The sequence below is a fragment of the Scophthalmus maximus genome, chromosome 8, assembly GCF_022379125.1.
Source record: "Scophthalmus maximus strain ysfricsl-2021 chromosome 8, ASM2237912v1, whole genome shotgun sequence".
Classification (NCBI taxonomy): Eukaryota; Metazoa; Chordata; class Actinopteri; order Pleuronectiformes; family Scophthalmidae; genus Scophthalmus; species Scophthalmus maximus.
Genome location: NC_061522.1, coordinates 21,435,269 through 21,457,901, shown reverse-complemented (window position 1 = coordinate 21,457,901; position 22,633 = coordinate 21,435,269). Strand labels below are relative to the sequence as shown.

At 46.1% G+C, this 22,633-nt stretch overlaps 1 protein-coding gene across 4 annotated transcripts; it reads left to right on the top strand.

Annotated features, from left to right (window-relative positions):
* The first annotated feature begins 368 nt into the window (after nucleotides 1–368).
* LOC118312728 (axin-2) lies at nucleotides 369–17,842 on the top strand. 4 transcript variants are annotated; one of them, XM_035637573.2, is made up of 11 exons: nucleotides 369–1,288; nucleotides 2,896–3,839; nucleotides 6,154–6,294; nucleotides 9,026–9,128; nucleotides 10,976–11,116; nucleotides 11,832–12,253; nucleotides 12,374–12,523; nucleotides 12,621–12,854; nucleotides 13,005–13,109; nucleotides 13,747–13,872; nucleotides 16,449–17,842. In XM_035637573.2, exons 2-11 carry the CDS (start codon nucleotides 3,007–3,009, stop codon nucleotides 16,573–16,575), a joined length of 2,382 nt encoding a protein of 793 aa, XP_035493466.2. In that variant the 5' UTR covers nucleotides 369–1,288; nucleotides 2,896–3,006; the 3' UTR covers nucleotides 16,576–17,842. The 4 variants fall into 4 exon arrangements, with proteins under 4 accessions (XP_035493466.2, XP_035493469.2, XP_035493467.2 ...); XM_035637576.2 differs by lacking the exon at nucleotides 369–1,288 and adding an exon at nucleotides 1,646–1,666; XM_035637574.2 differs by lacking the exon at nucleotides 369–1,288 and adding an exon at nucleotides 1,685–1,954.
* Nucleotides 17,843–22,633: the final 4,791 nt, after the last annotated feature.

Here is a 22,633-nt window from a genome sequence, read left to right as displayed (position 1 = left end):
ACTTATATAATTATATTCTCCTTCAAAGTTGATTTTCAGCATCAAAGGGACAATATAGTCTTTGAAGTACCATGGGATTGGATCACTGTCTAACCCACTCTTTAAGATTCTGTCACAATGACATTAGGGAAGTCATGTGAATTAAAGGACTAGAGAACAGCGCTTGCCTTTGCTCTCCGTCCACTTTCAATCAAAATATCATGCTGTGCCACTTTTGCTGCATGTGGAACTGGCGAGTGTGTTAGGTTGACATCTTTGTGACTAAAAGGCTGTGACTAATGTAAATGAATTGACAGTTACACTCTATGGCATCATCAAATCAGGGCTATAACTTAAAAAAAAGGATTTGAATAATTGTGGACATTGTTTAAAACTATATTTTAGTCCTATACATTCTATATGATCACTCCCCTCCCTCTGGTGATTGTGTAACAATCAATTGGTGACATACAGACAAAGTCCCCGATCAATAACCAACACATTAAAGAAACATCTTGCTGTACAACAGGAGACACACATTCACCAAAATAAACTGTAATCATATCATTACGGCCTCTCCTCAGCTGGGTGGACACACTTAACTCACTGCTGTCACTTGGAAATGCCACAGGCGGCAATAGCAATCCTATATGGCTTTTGTTTGCTTAGTGTTTCTGTCGGGACCGTGCGTAGTAACAGACTGTACGCGCAACGCCATTGGCGCGGCGGATCAGTGACTTCTGACGCGCCGCCGCCTCGGGGAGTCGGCTCTGGATCGCCTGTGTTTGATAAGGTCCTGGCACACGAGTGAATCTTTTCCCCGTCTCGAAAAGTTTACCGAACACATTTGCACGTCTGAGCGCAGCGGCTTGCAGTCGCGGAGCGGTCCGAACGAGGACACACGTTGCAACGCGTGACCCGTTTCCGCTCCTTCGTAGTTTTCGGCTTTGTTGTGTTCCATGGCTCCGGTCGCCGCGGCGTTTTTTTTTATGTACCTTCCGGGACCAGAGCGGCGGTCCTTCACTTTGAAGTCCACAGTTAAACCCTCGGCACAGTCGGTTGAGGAACAGCCCGGAGGATTCCTGCCGCCTGCCGCAGCTCCCTGAAACACCACCCGGGGAGAGGAGTCAAGAGGGAGGAACGCTCCCCTTCTTTGCATTCTGCGGCCGCATTGACACCGTCCGACGCGACCGGACATCGCGGGAGGGCGAGCAGCGCCGGGGCGGTTTGGACCCGCCGCCTGTTGTGTCGGGACTGTACTTTACTTTTCACGTTTTCTGATCGGCGAGGCTGCGCGGGCACGCGGATGGTAAGTTGTAGGGGAAGCTGTTCCACAGGCCCCCTCTCTTGGCCGCTTTGATGTGCTGCTGCCGCGCTTTGAAGTTGAGAAACGCGGGCTGTGTTTCTTGTTTGTGGGCGAGAAATACGGCGAGATAGATAAGAAGCTTATGTGCGCGCGCGCGCGCGCGCGCGTTAGAGAGGGAGAGAGTGAATGTATGAATGTGTAGCTCAGATTAAAAACCGAATATTTGTCGAATGGTGCGTCTTCTGGCTGGGGGAAAAAAAAGTGGGATGTATTCTTCAGTCGGAGCCGAGCCCCCCCCCCCCCTCATCCTCCTCCCCCCACCTCCTCCAGATTCTGACACCCCCAGTGATCTACATAGGCGCTGAGCCTGCCTCCTCTGAGGTCAGTTGTTGAATGGGACAGGGTCCGTCAAACCACCGCGGTTGTTTCGCAGCGAGACAGGACACATGTGGCACGGCGCAGCCTTGAAGTAGTCCGTCGTCGTACTATTATTGTCATTATTGGTATTATTATTAATAGTATTATTATACATTTTTGTTTTTGTTTTGTGCTGGATTACTGCTTGGGGAGTTTTTGTTTTTGTCGGACTGTAATTCCACTCGACTTCACATGGAGTAATGGTTCAACTTTTTGACGCGTTCTACTCTGGTTTGGATCTTCTCTGCGATGGTACGTTGTTTTTTTTTTTCTTTTACGCACGTTTACCCAGCCCTCGTGCGCCGGATTTCAGACTCGGCTGTGATCCGCTGTAGAGTTACACTGCCCGGCGAGACCGTGTGAATCACTAGGCAGCGTCCGTAACTGTCACCGGCACAGTTTCAGCTGCAACGCTGTTTGTCGCGACCACGTTGCAAGCCTCTGCTGTTGACACTGAGGCTCCGATTAAAGTCGCTCCGGCACTGGACGAGTTGTTTGCCCCACACACACACACACACACACACCAAGTGGTTCTGTGGAGTTGGTAGTGCAGACACGTTGCCGGGGCTGTGACTTTAATAATGTGCTGTGATCGCCTTCTCATGCGTAAATGGAAGATATCGCTTCCATTTACGCATGAGCGGCGGGCTTCTCCCGCGGGGCTTTTCTGCCCCGCGAACATTACAGCGTTCAAGGCGACTGTGGTGCCGATCGGATGCATTTCTGGTGTGGTGAAGTATGGTGTGTTTGCTTGCTTGTGTGTGTGTGTGTGTGTGTGTGTGTGTGTGCGTGCGTGGTGCAGACGGGGGGTAGGGTACGGTCGTCCGAAGCAGATCGGGAATTAATTGGAGTTGAAGCCTGCGACATGGACTCGTTAGGGAAACACGTGTAAGCCACAGTTGTGAGAATACGGTTTTGGTGAAGAGTGAGTCTGTGGGAGATGATGATTCTTCAGTAAAAATCAGTTTTGATGTGACAGATCAATGCACATTGCGAATGTAGGCTGCAGCTGATCTCTCATTTAGATATAAATAGATAAATGAAAGGGGGGGGGGGGGGGAGAAAAAACGCCTTTCATATTTCCTTTTCTCTGTGAACCCGGCGAGTGTGTTTGAAAGGGACTGTTTACTTGATGTCCTTCTTTGAAGTTCAGCAGGATCTGGCTTTGATTAGATCAATACTTTGTGTTGCAGAGTGAAGAGGAGCTGAGACGCTCCCCCGCTGCTTTCAGAGAGTGAGGAGGATTAGGCTGGAGCTCAGTGGAGGCACGACGGCACTCGCACACGGCGCACGGAGCTGGAGCCATGAGCAGGGCGCTTGCGGAGCACATCAGCAGTAGCTTCCGAGAAGATGCTCCTCGTCCTCCGGTGCCGGGGGAGGAGGGAGAGGCGTCATGCTACAACCCCAGCAGATCTGCCAGAATGAGAGCCCAGAGCAAGGTTAAAGACGCCGCCGCCGCCGCCGCGCCTCCCGGCTCCACACCGCGGAGGAACGAGGATGGACTCGGGGAGCCGGAGGGCAGCGCGTCCCCGGACTCGCCCTTAGTCCGGTGGACAAAGTCCCTGCACTTTCTCCTGGGCGACCAAGACGGCGCGCACCTCTTCAGGACCTTTTTGGAGCGGGAGAATTGCGTGGACACTTTGGACTTTTGGTTCGCCTGCAACGGCTTCAGGCAGATGGACTTGAAGGATACCAAAACGCTGCGAGTTGCCAAAGTTATTTTCAAGCGGTACATCGAGAACAACAGCATTGTCGCCAAGCAGCTGAAACCCGCCACCAAGACCTTCATAAGGGATAGTATTAAGAAACAGCAGATAGACTCTGCCATGTTCGACCAGGCGCAGACGGAAATCCAGTCCAACATGGAAGAGAACGCGTACCAGATGTTTCTGACCTCTGACATATACCTCGAGTACGTGCGCACCGGCTGCGAGAACGCGGCGTACATGAACCACGGCGGTCTCGGCAGTCTGAAGCTGATGTGCGGATATCTCCCCCCTCTCATGGAGGAAGAGGAATGGAGTTGTACTGACCTGAAGGCGAAAACGTTAGGGTCTGTGGTTGGACTGTCTGCGAAAACCCTGAGGGCCACTGCTACCATCCGGACAGCGGCTGAAGTCCTGGAGAACAGTTGCAGGTAAGAGCAACTTCTTCTTGCACGCATGTGTTACTAGTGTGAGTTGATTTGTCCCCCCCCCCTCCTTTTTCTTTTTTTTTTGAGCATTGCCCGCTTTCCTCATGATCACCATTCCTTCATTAGTTAAGCTACAGTGATTATTTGGCAGTTGGAAGTATTTCACAAATGCCTAAGAAAGAGATAAAGGCACTCGATCAAAGGGTCTCAGAGGAACATGCCTCTATATTTGTGCCCTCCTGCCTTGCAGTTAGCCAAGGGGTTGGAGGGGTGGAGGGGCGGGGTGGGTACAAAACATCAATGGATCTGAGCCTTCCTTTTAAGTAAATGGTGTCTTGCAGGCAGCCCTCTGCTGGCGTGCTCAAGTTTCCTGTGCTTTGAAACCCTTCCTCCGGTTCAGGCACAAATTCAGACACCGAGTCTCGTGACTGTTACGGCTACATGAAACAGTTTGATGCTATTGTGAGGTTTATGCTTTATTTTCATTCATTCCACTCCCTATGCCATATGGTTATTATGTACTCTCACAAATTCTCCTTAACCCAGAGACATGAGAGTGCACAGTTAAACAAACTTGTTGAGTCTCATGCGGAGCAGAGATATTGTTCTTTTGGTCAGAAATCAAAGTGTTTGTGGAAATCATCTGGGGCGTTCATTTTAGGAGCTCGTCCCGCACGTCGTCCAACAGCCCAAATCTTTTCAAGACGGGAACATTTTTTAAGATTGGATATTATGCATGAGCCTGCATTAAAGGGTACTTACAAGTTTTTTTTTTCATTCAAACACTGTTGTCACATCTGGAATAAATTGTTACTCAGAGTTTTGACAAAGTCTGATATTTGATTTGGTAGGAAAAGTGCAATTTATAGATAATCCATACTTCCGCTGTCAAGTTAACCAAACAGTCAAGTGAGAGTCTTGATTGAATATGGTCAGCATCAAAACATGACTTTTTTAAATGGATGGTTTAAAACCAATTCATGATGTCAAGTTACTCAACTTAAACACTCCCTTGAGAATGTTATCCTTCCTGTGAGCAGGTGTCAGATATCATGACAGCACATTGAGTCATTTACTTCAAAGTGATCAGGTAGGAACCAATAAAGCGCAGTGTTTGTTGACATGTGGGCATCTCCTGGCTTCCTGGTGTGATCCCCTGCATTCTTGTTTTTCACTAAAAGAAAAGCGGGAGGGGGAGCCCCCTCTTTCTCCCTTCCGTCACCCACGCTCTCCCCCTTTCCCCCTGCCCCTTACCATCTCTTTAGGTCAAGCAATTTCCATCTCAAACATGTGGAACTAATTTTGCCACTGCACAGATTCCTTTTTTTCCCCTCTTTTTGAGAAACCTCCAGTACTCAACTCCAAAGTGATAGAAAAATACAACAACAAAACATCCTCAGCTAAGTTCCGCAGCTTCAACCAGCGAAGCCCATTCTGCCATAATGTGTGTGTGTGTGTGTGTGTGTGTGTGTGTGTGTGTGTGTGTGTGTCAGTGTTTTCCTTCCTTTTCGTCTTCGCCTTTTTCATCTAACACTTTTATCTCTCCTTTTTGAAAAAGAAAATCTGTCTGACAGAGACTAAGCATGCTTTGCAGGGAGACAGGGAGAGACAAGAGGAGGGGAAGGGGGAAATACAGGAAGAAGGGGGGGGTGTCATGAAAGAAAGAAAAGAGATGGAGAGAGAGAGCAGGGGGTGCAGAAAGCCCAGCTGTGCTAAATACCTGACTCTTTGCGCGGACCTTCCAAAGGTCAGGTTTGTGCTTGGGGCCTAAGGCTTTAGTCATGCTGGGGTTCTCCTCTCAGCACTCCCGGCAGAAGGCATTCTCATAAAGAAAGGGGCCCTCCTTCCCCCTTTCCCTCTCTCCCTCACTCTCTAAAGCTCAAGTTCCCCCTCCCTCTCTTTCCCTCCCTCTTCCTTGTCCACCCCCTTCACTACTGGAACAGGAATGCAACACAGCAGGAGAGAGTAGAAAGACAGAGAGAGAGAGAGTCTTTGAAAAGGAAAGCATGGGGAAAGTGGGTGAAGGAGGGGCCCCAGACTGGACGATAGAGAGAAGGAGAGATCTGTGACGAGGGATGTGTGAGATAGAAGGGGGGAGAAAGAAAGAGAGGAAATGCTGTTGTTTATTAACACAGCCCCCCACCATCATCATGAAAGTGACTCTGCAGAGGATGTCAAATAAACAAACTCTTAGCTGCCACATTTGCTTCACTCAACAAAAAAAAATTCACCCAACTGTATCACACCTCTCCACCATCTTTTAACCACAACCTAGACCGACATCACAGTAAAGCATGTCATCCTGGGTCTTCCACAGGTCCCACCGTCGAGGAGACCCTGCCAGCCCCTACTTTGTCAACTCCGGCTACATTTTTGCCCCTGCCACCAGTGCCAACGATAGTGAGATCTCCAGCGATGCAACGACAGATGACTCCATGTCCATGACAGACAGTAGTGTGTAAGTGGTTTTGGTTTTTATCAAAAGAAAATAAGTTGGTTGGTCAGTTTCATTTCCACCGCCATTTGCTCTGGAGATAATGTAGCAACTTCAAAAGGCTCATTTCTATTCAGCTGATCCTGGCCAAAGCCCTGTGAATTTTATTATTTCCACAGTATGTAAACATGCCTGGTCTAGAGTTCAGTCAACACCTTTCTAGGTGTCCTCGGGTGTGAAGAAAAATACTTGGCTATGTAGTTTAACAGTCTGAGCTTTTCTTTGAGCCAGAGGACTGCTCTGTTGCGAAACAATGGTCTGTAATGTATTTTAATTATCCTCTATGATTGACTCCAGGTAATTCTATTATAGTGTAGTTGTTGCTGCGGACTCCAGGGAGATAACTCTGGGAAAGTCATTATGTCTGAAGACCTTTTGAAGTTTATTCTGATGCGTTACAGGCTGGAGAGGAGGGAGAAAAAAATGAGAGCGTCTTGATGTGGGTGGGGGCGTTGCCTCATTTTCCTCAAAGTTGAAATGTATCCATCCCACCCTTCTGCCACAACAGACTTGTTTTTTTCATATTATCTAATCGCTTTTTCCCTTTGAAGAGATGGGGGAGGAAAATGGCCATTCGGGCCTCAAGACAAACTCATTGAAAAATGTTGGCACCAAATGAAAGGAGGCTTACTCACATGGTGGGTCGGTTTCCTGCCACTGGCCTCTGCGGCGTGCTGAGATCATGTGTCTGCGCGTCTTTCACAGGGGTTACTCATTTCTAGACCTTGGGACTAGGCATAAGGAACTCCCCCTGGTGAGACTAGGGCACCCCCCCCCCCCTAAAAAAAAAAGAAAATCACCTCCACTCACCCAGTCCTCCTCAGCTCCTCCAGCCTCCAGAGCCAATAGCAGGAGTGGTGAGGCTCGAAGTGCAAGGGAGTGAGCAAAATAAAGTGCATGGAGTATAAAGGGCTTAACTGAATCGCTTTCAGCCTATTGTTAGGTGAGGGGAGCTTAGGGGGATAAGAGGGTGGCTGGCTGCTTTGAAAATGACTTGCACAACTGAATAGGAGATCCCCATAAAATAAGGGCCCATGAAACCATGAAAGAGTCCATGGCTGTTTTCTCTTCCCCAACCTGGACAAAACAGCCAGCCGTCACATGGTCGGGCAGGGTGGGAACCGTTTGGACTGATAAAACATAGTTAGTGAGAGGGAAGTTGGTGAGCTTTGTTTGTTAATGCTTGTTTTGCCCCCCAAGTTTGGGCTTCTCGTTACTGTTCAAGCTACCCCGGGCTGTTGAGTTTTACTTTTGAAGAGTTTCCTGTGTTTCTTTCTGCACCTTGAGGGATAATGGCTTGTAATCTCAAGGGTACAGTTTGTGAAACATTGATTTTAGAGCTGGCCGCTTGCTCGGGTAATGTCGGCAACATGGCTCCACCATCTGATTCTTCTCGACAATGTCACTCGTAACTGTGACGTGAAGAACTTGTTCAGACGAATAAAGGAAAAAATAAATAAAAGAAAAATGTGGCGAAAGTCATATTATTATCATAGTTATCTTTGACACAGATCTCTCCTGTCCTTGTCCGCAGCTCTCGTCCCTCTATCCCTAACTGATGTTAATAAAAAACACAGCTTCTTCCTCTCTCATTTGAGGGAACAATTTGATAAGTGTGTCCTTTTATAGTGGTTAACAGGCACACTGCAAATTTGAATCTCATTTCCTAGATAAAGAACAAGACGAGGAGGATTTGGGAAGGGGGGTGAAAGAAAGGGTGGGGGGATTTTTTTTCTCTTTTTGCTTATATCTTATTTATGGATTTACTTGGACGCTGGGGAATGCTGCTGCACCAACTTCAAACATTACCTTATCTTACAAACCAGCCTTTTGATGTAGCTGAGATCAGAGGCTCACAGCAGAGCGCTTGCCAAACGAAGATGGCAGCGGGTGCATATGTGCATGAGTGTGAGATTTCAAAGAGGCAGCAGAAAAAGTAGCGTTTGGGCTAGGTCAGACACTTCTGAGCAGCCAAAACGGCCAAGATAATTGGCCTAGCCTAAGTGGCAGCTGACTGGAAAAGCAAGCAGACACAGGATGAAAAATGGAGAATAAGATTCGCAGAATAAACGTTTAATTGTCCGGAGACTACCAGCATTCCTCGCTACATCTCTATTTTCATATTAATATATCAGAGCTACAAAGCCAGCAGCACTTAAGCAACATTTGCCAGACTGTTTTAAACTGTTATGGTTTCTGACCCTGACCGGCAACTGAGGACAGCGTCAATTCTTTCTGGTTTTTAACAGCCACTGTCAGAGTTGACAAGGACTGATGTAATCTTATCAGTGGGGCTCTTCTTTTGAAGCCCACAGGGATGTTTAGCATATCTCTCCCATTGTCCTCATGTGTTTTGTTATGTGTGTTTTTGTTCCCTTGGCTTCAAGGGCTCCCTGGCCTTTTGATTTAGCTGTAATGTGCCCAGTGGGTGGTTATTGGGTGGCGCTTTGTCGGTCACTTCAATGATAAACTGCCTTCTAAGGGCTCTTTCTCCACAAAGATTGGCTAATGGTGCTAATGCACCAACTGTTGGTGTGCAAGTAGTAGCCTAAATCAGCAAAAGTAACATCCACAGGATAGAAGGTTATAACAGATCAGTTAATTATAAGTAAGGACATTTTTAGTGTTTTTTACAGTCCTGCTTTCTTTTATTTTATATCAAATCTTAACATGTCAAATTTTTGTTTTTTTACAGAGATGGAATCCCTCCATACAAGCTGGGCACCAAGAAACATCTCCAGAGAGAGATACATCGCAGTGTCAAGATCAATGGCCAGGTTACGCTACCCCACTTTCCTGTAAGTTCTACTTCCTTAAGTTCTACTTCCTGTCACAGTGTTCCTGTTTTTTTTTTTAATCTGCTAAACTCAAACTTTTACACACTGACAGACAACTGGGTCCTGATTCCCTCCAGGAGTTGGGCTTTATTTGATTTTTTTTTCAGAGCTTGTGTTGTGACAGAATACTATATTTCATTCCCCAGCTCGTTTTCATATAAAAGTCAGGGTAAATGAAAGGCAGGATTTGCATACTACTTCACTCTTTCTTCAGCTGTTTCAAACACCTCCTCTCCCCCCATCCCAGTAGCTTCTGTTGGGTCATAAATATAAAACTTGTGTAGTCATCTCTGTCTTCTGCCTCAGAAACAGTAGTGTGTCTCAAAGCATGATAAACTTCATATGTTTTATGCATCAACGATAGCTGTGGCAATGGTATAGGTAATGGACATAATGATAAATTCAACTGAAAGAACTGGTAAAATTATTACCAGACCTACTGTTTACATCCCAGCAGATAAACAGGAGGCACATCACTATTCACTTCCACTTCCCTCTTCTCCCACCCTGATGGCTGGTCCCATTAGTTTTCGCTATTGACAGTGTATGAGCTTTGAATACAAGACTTTGTTGACCTGCTGAAGTTGTCGCGGGTTCAAGGAACTAGGTTACAACAGATTGATACTGGTAAATGGAGATATGAAATTCTTTTGTCTTCATATCCAAACACAGGTATGTGTATGGGAAAGAGGCGTGTGCGTGTTTGTGCATGCATTTGACAGTGTTGTCTGCCCCCCCCCCCTTTTTTTCTCTCTTCTCTGTCTTTTTCTCTCTCAATCCTCCTCTCTTTTCCTTTCCCACTTGCACTCCTTTAATGTCTCCCTCCTGATTTGGAGATGGCTCTGTCTCCCATGATGCACCAGCCCCAGGCAGCAGGGGCCCCGTGCAGGGCTGGCGCTCCTTTGCCAGCAGCTCCGCTTGCCTTTCTTCTTCTTCCCTTCATCGTGTCTACAAAGAGATGAGAGGAACAACAAAAAAAAGAGTCAAAATCAAGAAAGCCAGTGTGCCAAATAACAAAAAAGTAAGAGAGAGAGAGAGAGAAACCGGCGCATATAGTTAAAGAAAAAGGAGGATAATGTGACTAGAGTACCTCTGAGCTGCCCTGCATGCAGCCAGGAAATAAATTACTACTTCCCCTCAGATCTTCCTAGTATTTGACTCCTCTATCCTCTCGCTCGCTCTTTTCCCTCCTCTGTCTCTCTCTCTCCCTCTCCCTACCACCGTTGCCACTTCACTAGCATACATCTCAATCCTCTTCCTCTTTTTTTTTTAATGCTGTTAATTTTGTCCCCATCTCCCCCTTTTTTAACTCCTTTCCCCACTTTCTTCTCCGTCAATATCTGGCTTTTATTCGGAGATTTAAAGCTGCGTGTCCCTCCCACCCCTAGTGTGCGTTTGATGTTTGACAAGGGCCCTTTGAAGTGTGCTGACTTCAGAGGCTGCCTAGCTGATGGCTTGGTTGGGCTACAGAGGGTGCAGGCAGGGGGCCTCCCCTCCGAGCGAGACCAACTGCTACCCCGCCATCACTACCCCCTTCTCTCCCCCTCGCCTGGCAGCCTGGCACTGCCAAGGGCACTGGGCATGAGAAGATTTGGGGAGCGATGGGCGGCGAAGAAGGTTCAGGTTAGCTCGAGGGCAAGGGCATCTGGATTAGGGCCTTTTGGAATAGTAGCAGGCTTTTTGGAACAAAATAGGATTAGGGCAAGGGCAGTGGATGAATGCACCATATTGCATCTCTCAGAAACAGTAAGCAGTTACACTCACACAAACACTAAATTGTCCTTCCCCCTGTGTTGCTTACCCTGCAGAGGACATACCGGCTGCCCAAGGAGATGACCCCTGTTGAGCCCTCATCCTTTGCTGCCCAGCTCATAGCCAGACTGGAAAAGCTGAAGAGAGAGCAGGACACCATGAGCTCATTGGAGGAGAGGCTGCAGCAGATCCAGGAGGTATGGATGCACGCAAACCTGTTAGAAACAGCCCACCGTTTGCACTTCCCATATGAAGCACAGCTGCCTCTTGGAAATTTTATCTTCCATTCCAAATGAGCTTGGTTCTGTATTGCACTTCAAAAGCCTTTATACCAGCTTTAGCATGTCGAAGAATAGGGGAAAAGACCAAGGGATTTGAAAGTCTGTCTTGGTTTAGCTATGTCTTCCCTTTTCCTCTCTGTCCTCCATCATTTCATCTGCAGGAGCTTTCAAACTTATGTTTCGAGACACACTTGAAGTTCCTTCAAATAGTTAGCACTTAGCTACTCTCCAGTGGCACGTTTGCTGAGTATGTGTAGTGCCATTCTCTTTGTGAAGCACAGGCACACTCTGCATTATAGATGAGGTGCACCCAAAGCCTGTTAGCGAAGATAACAGTGCGGCAAAAAGGAAACTCAAATCAAGTTATCCCAGCGTTTGCTCTCACTGACTTCAGAGTGTGATAAACATTGGTGTAAGTTGAGACATACATGCATTTGCGTGCTGGCTTCCCCACATGTGACTGTTTATGAATGTTTTGTCAGTTTTCTTTAGTTCATTCATTCATTCATCGTCTACCGCTTTATCCATTTAAGGGTCGCGGGGGGTCGCTGGAGCCAATCCCAGCTAGTTTTCTTTAGTTGTCTAACTTTTTTTCTTTTTTTCTGTTGTCTTGTTTTCTTCGCTTTTCAAGGAGGAGGAAAGAGAGGAGAGCAGCGACCTCGCCAGCAACAACTCCCTCCATAACCCTCTGCTCCCATCCGGCACTCAATGTGAGGAAGATCCCCAGGCTATTCTAGACGAGCACCTATCCCGTGTCCTGAAGACACCTGGCTGCCAGTCACCAGGTGTCGTTCGGCACTCACCGCGCTCACGCTCCCCAGATCGAACGGGTGCTATAGTGTCTTCTGGTCAAGCGCCCTTCTTTGGTGCTTATCCTGGGGCCGCCAAGGTTCTGATGACGGGGAGACAGTCCACGAAGCACATCCACCATCACTACATCCACCATCACCATGCTGGGCCGAAGACCAAGGAGCAGATTGAGGCTGAGGCGGCTCAGCGCGTGCAGTGCCTCTGCCCTCCAGGGGGCGCCAATTATTCTGACTTCACCGCTGCGTGAGTGTTATTTCCTGTGATTTGACCCGCTGTCAGTCAGAATTGTACATTAGTCCTTAGGACCTGATTTCTTCAGTTTTCTCAGCTCGGGTCCTAACTTGCCTCTCCTCCTCCTTCCAGTCGCTGCAGCACTTTGTCCAAACGGCCATTCAAGGCCACAGATGAAGGCTTGTCCTCGCCACGCCTTCCCCTAGATGCCACTGATCGTTCTCAGAATGTTTGGCAGTGGATCCTAGAGAGTGAGAGGCAGGGCAAGCACAAGCCACACAGGTAAGCTTCCTCCAGGAACCACCGCATCACTTCTACCAAAGTGCACAAGAGTCTTGAGGTCACAGCTCATTTTATATATTTTTTTTCATCCTAACAGCACTCAAGGCCTGAAGAAGTCCAGCCCACTTGATTCCAAGACCCTGCCCGGTCGGACTCACTTCTCTTGGGGCGGAGGCGGCATCGGCAGTGGGACTCACCTCCGTGGTCACCACCCTGGCCACCCATTCATCCAGGACCCAGCCATGCCACCTCTGCCCCCACCCAACACCCTGGCACAGCTAGAGGAGGCCTGCCGCCGACTAGAAGAGGTCTCCAAGCCGCCAAAACAGAGGTGGGCAAACTCAGACACCAGCCAATCGTGCATATTCCCCATGTTCCACTTTTGATTTAACCGCAACAGAATACAGTGTAAATTATGTCCAGTGGTCTCTCTTCAAATTGCTGTGAGTACTGATTTGTCACTGATCTCTAATTATGACAGGCATTCAACAGCAGCCAGCAGCCTTCAGCGAGACAGGAACCATCCAGCAGCTGCCTTCCCCACAGGAGACAGCCCCCTAGCCAGTTCTGGACTCCAAGCAGACGAGTACGTATGTCTTTTATAACACAATTCTGTCCTTTTTCTTTTTCTCCTTTTCAGTTATTTCGCTATCTAGTTCTACAGATTACTCTCATCAGACACATTTTTGAACATTCCCTCTCTCTCTCTCTCTCTCTCTCTCTCTCTCTCTCTCTCTCTCTCTCTCTCTCTCTCCAAGCTTTGTGTTTTCGCTCTCTTCCACATACTTTCTTGCTCTTTCCCTTCAAAGAGAGAAGTTGTGAGTCAGCACAGCTATGTCTTTGAACTCCTCTTCTCTCGCCTTTTTAATCATTTAAGATTAAACATGCTTTAATGGGGAATCCTAACTACCCACCCATCTCCCAACACACACACTCACCACTAGGACCCAACAAAGAAAATAACCCCTAGTAACTCAGAGTTATCGGCCCCCTTCATACATTTGTTGTTGAAAGGAGTATGTGTTTGATGTGAAGCTATAGCCACCTGACTGTGAGGCCTCTTTCACTTTTAATTGGATGACCCTCAGTGAGCCAGATGTCTGTTGGCATCCTTAATTAATAGTACTCCAAAGATTCTTTGTCTGCATTCGACACCCTGACGTGTTCACCTAGTGCAGCCACTAAACCTAAACCTTTTTTTTTTCTTCATTCTGCATCTTCAGGTCTAAGGAACTAGTGGTCACTTACTTCTTCTGTGGTGAGGAGATTCCTTATCGCAGTATGATGAAGACCCACTGCCTCACCCTGGGACACTTCAAGGAGCAGCTTAGCAAGAAAGGCAACTACCGGTAAATATGACCCGCTGACAGCAACACACAGATCACAGTGCAATAGCACATAGTCGGATAGATGTTCTTTCACACCTGTTTGGATGGGGTTGGTGCCATAGGAGGGTTTAGCTCTCTGTGTGTGTATGTATGTATGTATTTATGTATTTGTTATTGTACTTGTATATGCTTGTCTGCTGAGTGGGAGTGTGAAATACTGGGGCCCAATAGTTGAAAAGAAACTGGGCTGATCCACTGTATTCGGAGCTTACACAGAGAGAGAGAGGAGGGGGTGCATTTTTTTCTCACATCTGGTACTGATTTCCATGGTTAGGCAGCCTCAATAAATATGGCTTTGAAGCCTGGGCCATTTCATTTTGTGCACAAAGACCATTGCGAGGCCTCCGCACTATTGCATCAGACATTAAAATCAAATGCCGCGAGCACCGTCTTCTGTTGATGACTGGTAGCAGTAAACACAGCAAAAAATACCTCCTGACACATGATTGAGGGGAAAACTCCTAAACAACACCAGGACTTGTCAGGTAATTTAAAATACAAAGGCCAATCAGCTTAAATGTTTGTTTTTTTAAGTCCAGGCTTTTTTCCCTGCACCAGTACTGTGCTGCATTGCGTGGGTCGTATGCCACTGGATAGACATAAAGCCTGCATGCCCATGACATCAGCATTAGGTTTCAGCCACATGTGCTTGTTAGGCAAAAGAAAGAGAGAGAAGGCGGTCTGCAAACAAGTCATTGCGCCCCTGCTATCCCATAACTCTTGAGCGAGAGAGAAGGGGGAGGTGGATGAGGCGTCTGGCTTCAATGGCAGCCGAATGTGTGGAGTTGGTTAATTTGGACATGGCAGCGGTACAGCGGAGAACAGTATGCCGAGGCTCTGCCAGCAGTATTGGTGCCAGATGTTTCGAGAGAAAAATCCTGCCACATAAAACATGTTCCAATGGAAAGACTCCCTCGGTCTCACTCGCTGAAACAAAGTGATGACTTTGAACCATTTGCGTAAAAATGTAGCATTTAAAAAAAAACAACACACAAATCTAGCCAGTTTAATTGAGAAGGTTAGTGAATTTATTGGGTTTCTGCTAATGAAAATGAAAGGGCTAAATCCTGGCCAGCAAAGCTGATACAATATAGGAGATGTTTGCAGAAATTAAAATATCATTAAACAAAGCCAGCGCTGTGCAAAACGTCCTGCAGCTGTGGTAGCCCAGCCTCCCCCTTCGTTTGTGTGTAATTACAATCAACATGGAAAATAAAACAGTATGTGCACATTTTTGTATGCCCCTCCTTACATGTGTTGTTAGAATGACTCTAAGCTGAGCGATAAAATGGAAACCCACCCCCCCCCCCTTTTCTTCTTCTTTTTTGTATTATGAACACAGGCGCACATGGTCAAAATGAGGCATTTTTCCATTACAGAGCTTATCATTAAATCCCCTCCCGCTGATCTCTTGCTGGGTTTAAAGTAGAGAGGAGAAATCATTAGGAGCTCCAGGAGACTTCACAGTCACCGGGACTAAGCTAACCCTGGGAGTTATCTCTGCTTGAAAGAAGAAGAAGAGTAGGCTAGCTAGGTGACCCGTGACCTTCAGGAGACTGTCTACGCAGTCACCACCCACCCACCCAGCCCCCACCCCTCCCAGGGTAAAGCCCCTCAGGCTTGGCCCGCATCCTAGCCGATCACACCCAGTTACCAAGCCAGCGAAGACCTCCACTTTGCTTCTACTTTCTTCTCTCTTCTCTATTCCTGCTCCTACTTTTTCTCTCTGATCTCGGCTGGTGATCAGAAAGCTGCCCTGAGTGTGTGCGTATATGTGTGTCTTTGACTGTCAGTGTGTGTTACGAGAGAAACATGGAGGTGGGTGGGGGTGGGTGTTTATGCACAAGCAGTGGAGTGTGGTCTTGCAGTCACAGGCAGACTCTCAGGCACCTGAAATGTCAATCTGTGTGACAGAAGGGCCCTTCATTTGACAGCTAGCTCAATTAAAATCCATGGAGACACTAAGAAGGGAGGGGGGGCACTATTCAAGATTGGGCAGAGGAAGAGGGGGGATGTCTTAAGACAGCCTCTAATTAACCCTTCAACTTTAATAAGACCTTGCAGGACAGATAGGCATCTGTAGAATGGCCAGCAGTGAAGATGAACAAGTGGCTGAGGAGACAAGCACACACGCACACGCACACAAACGGACTGTTTCTAGCTGCTTGAATTATCACAGGCAGTGTTTAAACTGAGGGTTGAGCTCTGTTTGTGCAGCGGTGTGATGAAGAGTCAGGATCTGCCTTTGAAGTGTGCAGGGATGGCATTGAAGGCTATGACTAAGTTGTTTTGAGCAGGATCCATTTCTGTCTCTCGGAGTGTGTGTTTCATTTGGACTAAAGGGAGTTGTGCACGAGCGAGTAGTTGTGTAGATGCCTCAGAGCGGTTTAAAACACGATGAAATACATCAGATGCTGCCACTCTGTCAGGTTTCGTTTGGGTTCAATTTTTGTTGTTAGTTTGTTTTTTTAAACTCATGTACACCTACGCTCCACATTTCCTAATCACAGACTTTTCTTTTTGTTTTTCTTCCTCAGGTACTATTTCAAGAAGGCAAGCGATGAGTTTGAGTGTGGTGCCGTGTTCGAGGAGGTGTGGGAGGACGCCACCGTGTTGCCCATGTATGAGGGCAAGGTCCTGGGCAAGGTGGAAAGGATGGACTAAAATCCACTTTGTTGCCGACAAACCTTCCCTCTCCAACCAAAAGCTAAAACTGTCCCTTAAAAAACAAGAGCAAGAGACTCTATGTAATTAACAAAAAACACTTTGGACTCCATTTTTTTTTGTGTGTTTTTCTATTTCTTAATATTAAGCTAAACAGAGTTAATATATCCAGCACAAGAGGAGTGATTGAAGGAAGATGAGCCAATGAAGTATACCGAATGCAGAGGAGGTGCCGCACCTCCCCAAATTTCTCAACCAATCAGCCTTAGAAACACAAGGGAATGACGCGACAGACTTTTAAAGGCCAATACGAGGAGGATGGCGATGATGATTGGAGGCCAGTGGGGGGGGGGGACCCCACCTCTTCTTGAATATAACCACTGAAGATGTAGATGACTGTTTTGTTGAGACGTGATGAGAGGCTGACGGTGCAGTCTCACCGGCCTCCAACCTGCTCTTAACGTTACACTCCAACATCGTCACAAAAATGTCTGTACGTGTGCATATACATACATGAATATATGTATATATACATGTATTATATATAGAGATGCTTTTTGTCATGAGTTGAAAGTTTTTATTAAGTATTTATTGAAAAAAAAAAAACACTCCTTCCCTCTTAAACCTTCATTCCTCCCCCTCCCTATTTCCAGCCAATGGGCAAGCTGCTTTGAATGTTGGGAGAATCCTGTGGTGATATTGTTTTAGTGTGTGTTTTTGTTTTGTTTTTACGTTACTCAAAGGATGTGACACTAGCCTAGCACCTCCCATAGCCTTGTAGCCCCGCCTGACCCAAACTAACGACCTTAGCAGTGGTCTTGTCTGCGGCGCTCTCCCTCCACTATACTTATGGGCAATCCCAGTCTTAAATGCTGCTGATAGTTTGTAATTTTACGTTTGTCACACTCGGTTTCCGTTCCGTTGTCGTCCCCCCCCCCCCTCTTTTTTTCTCTTTCTCTCAATCCAGTGACAGCTCAATCTTTTTTGTTGTGCCTTTGTTTGTAAACCAGGCAATGCACAGGGGGGTGTGTGGGGTGGATGGGCGGGATGAATATAGTTACAGATTCACACAGAGGAGACCTGGAGCACAAGTTGTACCATCTAATAATGGCAGTGTTTACAGCCCGCACACCAAATAACTTGCGCTAACAAGACCCATCCTGGGTCACTGAGAGCGACCTCTCACGGAAGTCAGCTAGCGTGTCAAAAAAATTACACACAAAAAAGGAAAAAAAAAAAATTGAACCTTGAAGAATTATGGCTCCAATATCCGTTGAATGTTGTTACAGTAACATCGTATATAGCAAAGGTCCTGTATACATTGTAATTATGCATTCTGAAGTATGGATACTACTTCACACACAGAAACAATACACACATCAAACACACTATCGCTGGTGTTTTATGAGTACAGAACCTGTGCCTACATGGATGCCATACCATGTGCTACCCTGTTTCAGGGTTTTAATATATATCCCTTGATTCTCAGAAGGGTTTTATGTTGAAAAGATATTTTTATGCTTTTAATAATATCCTGTAATCATGTTTTTTTTTACACCATGTTTTGTTCCATTCTATCTATACTGTAAATTATACATTATATAAAGAGTTTCATTTAAAGATTTACATGGACCTATAATTATTGTAATTATTGAGAGATGTAGCCTTTATTAAAGTTTTATATTTTTCAAATGAAAACTCGTGCCTGGAATTGTCTCTTTCATGATACAAAATGACTCTGCCTCCGTCTCTTGTCAACATGATATCTTTTCATATCAGTCCATAGCAGCTCATACTGAGCAACGCCGCCCCGGCATTACAAAGAGATGATTTTTTTTTTCTTCTGTGACAAATGAACTGGAGAGCTTTGTGGAGTGGTCTGGTATACCAGGAAATATAAATACATTTTGTATGTACATGTAAAATGACTTCAAGTTGCAAAAATCTATAAACTCAGCGGCCTACTAGTTTAAGTTGTGTACTTTATACAGTAATGATAATGTCCCCAGTATGATTCTTTGTTCTGTGACATTGTGCATGTACATGATGGAGAAAAATCCCATCAAAAATCATCAGATCACATCAGATTAATTTATTTGTCACTTCCATAATACAAGGCACATCATACATTTAAAAACAAACATAAGATACATGAATAAAATATATATGTATAATATAATATATATGATATAATGTTTGGATCCTGTTAACATATGCTGTAATATTGAAGAGAGCAAATGTATTCCCAGGTACAGTTATATAAATCACACTAGAAGATTTGAGTATCAGCTCAACAAGAAATGAAATATTAGATAGTGGGAATTACACTACACACACTGCTATAGTTAGATGATACACTATATACAGACAGAAGAATAGGAAAGGTTTACGGAACCTGTTGTTAGATACTCACAAGAATTATTCTTGACAGTTACCTGCCTCCTCAGTAACCTCCATGTCTCCCTCAGTAATTAGGAACATGAAATGTTGTTGGCGTCCTCACTATTAAAGACATATAGTAGCCAAGCGCTGTGATCGCATCACGATGCAGACAGAAGACAGAGAGGCGGCATTTCTTATAAACCGAAATGATTCATAAAATGAATTCCTGCCGTCGCTTCATGCGGCCGTCATTCGTCAGGAGTTTCAGCAGGTGTGAAAACCTGCAAAACATGACTCATTCCTGGGAAAGAAAGAAAAAAAGATTGATGTTAAAATTCAATGCGAGCCATTAATCCACTGGGTAAACAGTAATCAGTGAAAGCCTGTAACCTTTTGATGCATCACAGCCCCTCTGTGAGTAAATGTGCGGGTTCTGTATTCAACACATAAATGGGAGACATTAAGCATGGAAATGGGGGCACGGTCTAATTGGTCCCAATAAAGAGCAACGAGGACCAGCACCACTCTCTGACAGTCAACACAGTAATGAAGCACCCTGCATCCCTCCATCCGAGGACCTCGCCATGTTTGCCTCAATTACCTGGCCTTATTTCAGCAGTGGGGGGAAACATCACTCAACACCGGGGAGATCGTTCTGTGGTGGGGAGCGCGATGCTCTCTGCTCACTCACTTGTCCAGCTCAGTTCAAACTGTTGACTTAAAAAGAAACTTGCAATAGGCAAAAAGCAGAGGTAGCCACATAACAACGAAAAAAGAAGATAACAGTCGTTCCTGACGAGAACTCACTTCTCCACAAAATGATTTTCTCATTTCTTTGTCCCCTGATAGCTGTTCCTGGCAATATGACAAAGAAGAAAGAAAGAAGAAAAACAGACAAGCCGCTAGTGCTTATCACATCTCTGAGATAATGTGGCTTTTCCTCTTTCTTCATGCACATACCATACATAAAAAAATAAATAATATTTTCTGCGGCCGAACAGTTTGTATTTTTAACACCACAAATAGCAGACTGATTTCCCAGACTCTTCTCATCAAAGGCACAGAGCGGTGAAACCTCAACACATAATCGACGCATTACATACTCCACCAAACCTTAAAATCAACTCCTTCACGCTCCTAACTGCACAATGACGAGGGTTTAATCAGGCTGAACCAGCTAGTTTCTGTTGAACTCTCTGGAACGGGGCAGGTGTAACCCTCCACCCTTCTACCCCCCCCCCCCCCCCCCCCCCCCCCCCCCCCCCTCTCTGCCCAACTCTATTTTTACAGCCTCTTGGGGCTCCGGCTTTGAAGGGAAACCTATCCAGGAAAATTGCTTTCATTTTTCCCCACCAAAGTGTTGATAGATGGACATTGACTGTCGCATTCCCTCTCTTGCACATCAGGAGCTCACTCCCGCCTATCTCCTCTGAGCCTTTCTGTGGCCTTCCACTCCTAATAGGTGCTTTGTTGAAGTGCATCGCAGGTTACACGTATGTTCCCCAGTTCCTGTTTTTCACGGAAACCTGACTACCCATTGGCGGCTTTGACTCCTTCAACTTAAATGTTTTAATTTGACGCACACAATTCCTTTTACAATGTCTTTTCATCAGCGGAGAACATGGTGTAACTTTGATTTCACCGGCAGCATGTACGCTTTGCTTTCTCCCGCCGCCCCATTTGCCTGTGTCCCACACTCTGCCACCTTCATCCCTGTCTTTTCTCCAAAAAAACGCATTCATTTCTCCTTGCATTGTGGTAATTGGCATAGCATGGTCGAGGCTATTGTAAACATGGTTGTGTGAGACTGGTATAAAGAGGCACCACTCACTCCCCAGGCTAAGCTAGTGTGCGAGGCAGACTGGGGGCTGCTGCCTATTGTGCTGGTGAAGCCTTTGTAGATTTGCAGTGGGCCCCTTTTAATCGCCTTCTCATACACTGCCTGCCGACTCGCTTTGCATATTTAATTGCCAGGTAAAATCATTTTGTCGACAATCCGTTTAATTATTTGATTGTACAGTAGCCGTAAAGAGTGAGCGAAGGGGAGAGGAGGGGATAAAGGGGGATAGAGAGAAGGAGAGAGACAGAAAGAGAGAGAGAGAGCAGCAGGCAGTGGAGAAAGAAAGAGGTCTGTTGCCAGAATAGACATCAAAGCTGTGCCTTGATGTTGATGTTGAATGGGCATTAATGGTTTCTGAAGGCAAGAGATTGCACAGGAAAAAAAAAAGGAAGAGAGAAAAGAAAAAAATAAACCCTCCTTTTCCCTCTGAAAATCCCGCCAGCAATCTCAGTAAATGCATAAACATTGGGACCCGGTGCCAGATAGAGCGGTTGAACAGAGACGAGGGGAGTGAGAGTGAGGAAGGCAAGTTGGATTGTTCACTTTCATTTCCTGTAATGACTGAAGAATGAGTAATGTAGAAGATGGGTCAAAGGGACTGACTGGAGGCTGGCAGTGATTAGGAGGCCATTGCCACATTAAACCACCCATTAGCTATACTGCTTACCCTTTGAGGGGTCGCAGGGGGGCTGGAGCCAATCCCGACTGACATTGGGGAAGAGGCGGAGTACAACCCTGGACAGGTTGCCTGCCTATCACAAGGCTGACATAAGCTGCTTTCAGACACACACTGGAGTCCGGACAGTTTCCTGAACGTTTCCGGAGGGGCTGTAAGCGAGAATGCAAATGTCAGAATGCAACTTTTCCTGCCAGCCACCTTGTAAACTTCTGGGAAAATGTGAGAATTCAGCAGGAGAATGAATGTTCCGTCATGTCCTGCCTCCTGCATGCTCGACCCAGGCGCCACCGCTCACCTGAATGGGGCAAACGGCAAACTCAAGAAAATGTCTGCACCCAAATTTCCTGACATTTTCCTGAGTTCCTGTCTGAAAACTGCTATAGAGTGAAAAGCAGGCAGGCACAACCTTGAGTTTCATATCAGTGTCTATTTACCTCAAAAATACTCAGTACTAAAACTTTGGGCTCGCGATGATCTAGCAGCACTGCACATGCACAGAATCTTCTGGTTCTCACGTATTGTGCAGAATGTGAAATTCTTTTCATCCGAATATTGAATTGATGTTAACTGAAGTCACACTGAATCCTAAATGCAATCAGTTATTCAAAGCATGTTGCAAAGTCCATGCTTGATTTAGTCCATGGCATCCCGTAAGTTAGATGATGCAAATATGAAGCAGCCCTATGATTCAAGTGATCCTATTCACATCTAGAGTAGCAACCCACCGACGGCCTCCATTTGTTTGTGAACTGTCGTTTTGAAGCCTGGAGTTTAGCAGTTTTGAAGGGCGCCATCTTTGGTTTTTTTATTACCAGAAGTCACCATATTTGGAGAGGGTGGGGCTGACTGAGAGCTCGTCCACGTACACCTGCGACCTGCACCTATTGGACGGTACTATCTGTCAATCACATGGTATCCATGCCTCAATGCATGCTATAATTTATCTTCTATTTTACTTTAAATGAGACAATTATGTACAAAATGAACATCGCGTTGTATAGAACAAGACTTGAAACTAGCGCTTGAGACCACAATGTCATGTTCCGCCAGGTTCATGAACTCTTTATGAACTTAAAAGAACACTTTGGGTTTGGTTTGTGGCCATTCTGTTCATGCTTTGACTCTCTTTCAGTAAAATAACCCCTCCAGTCATGTTT

Excerpts from the sequence above, each read along its gene's own strand:
- LOC118312728 (XM_035637573.2), top strand. The coding sequence starts at position 3,007 with ATGAGCAGGGCGCTTGCGGAGCACATCAGCAGTAGCTTCCGAGAAGAT. Across the intron at positions 3,840-6,153 it reads GTCCTGGAGAACAGTTGCAG|GTCCCACCGTCGAGGAGACC; the intron begins GTAAGAGCAACT and ends GGTCTTCCACAG. Across the intron at positions 13,873-16,448 it reads AGCAAGAAAGGCAACTACCG|GTACTATTTCAAGAAGGCAA; the intron begins GTAAATATGACC and ends TTTCTTCCTCAG.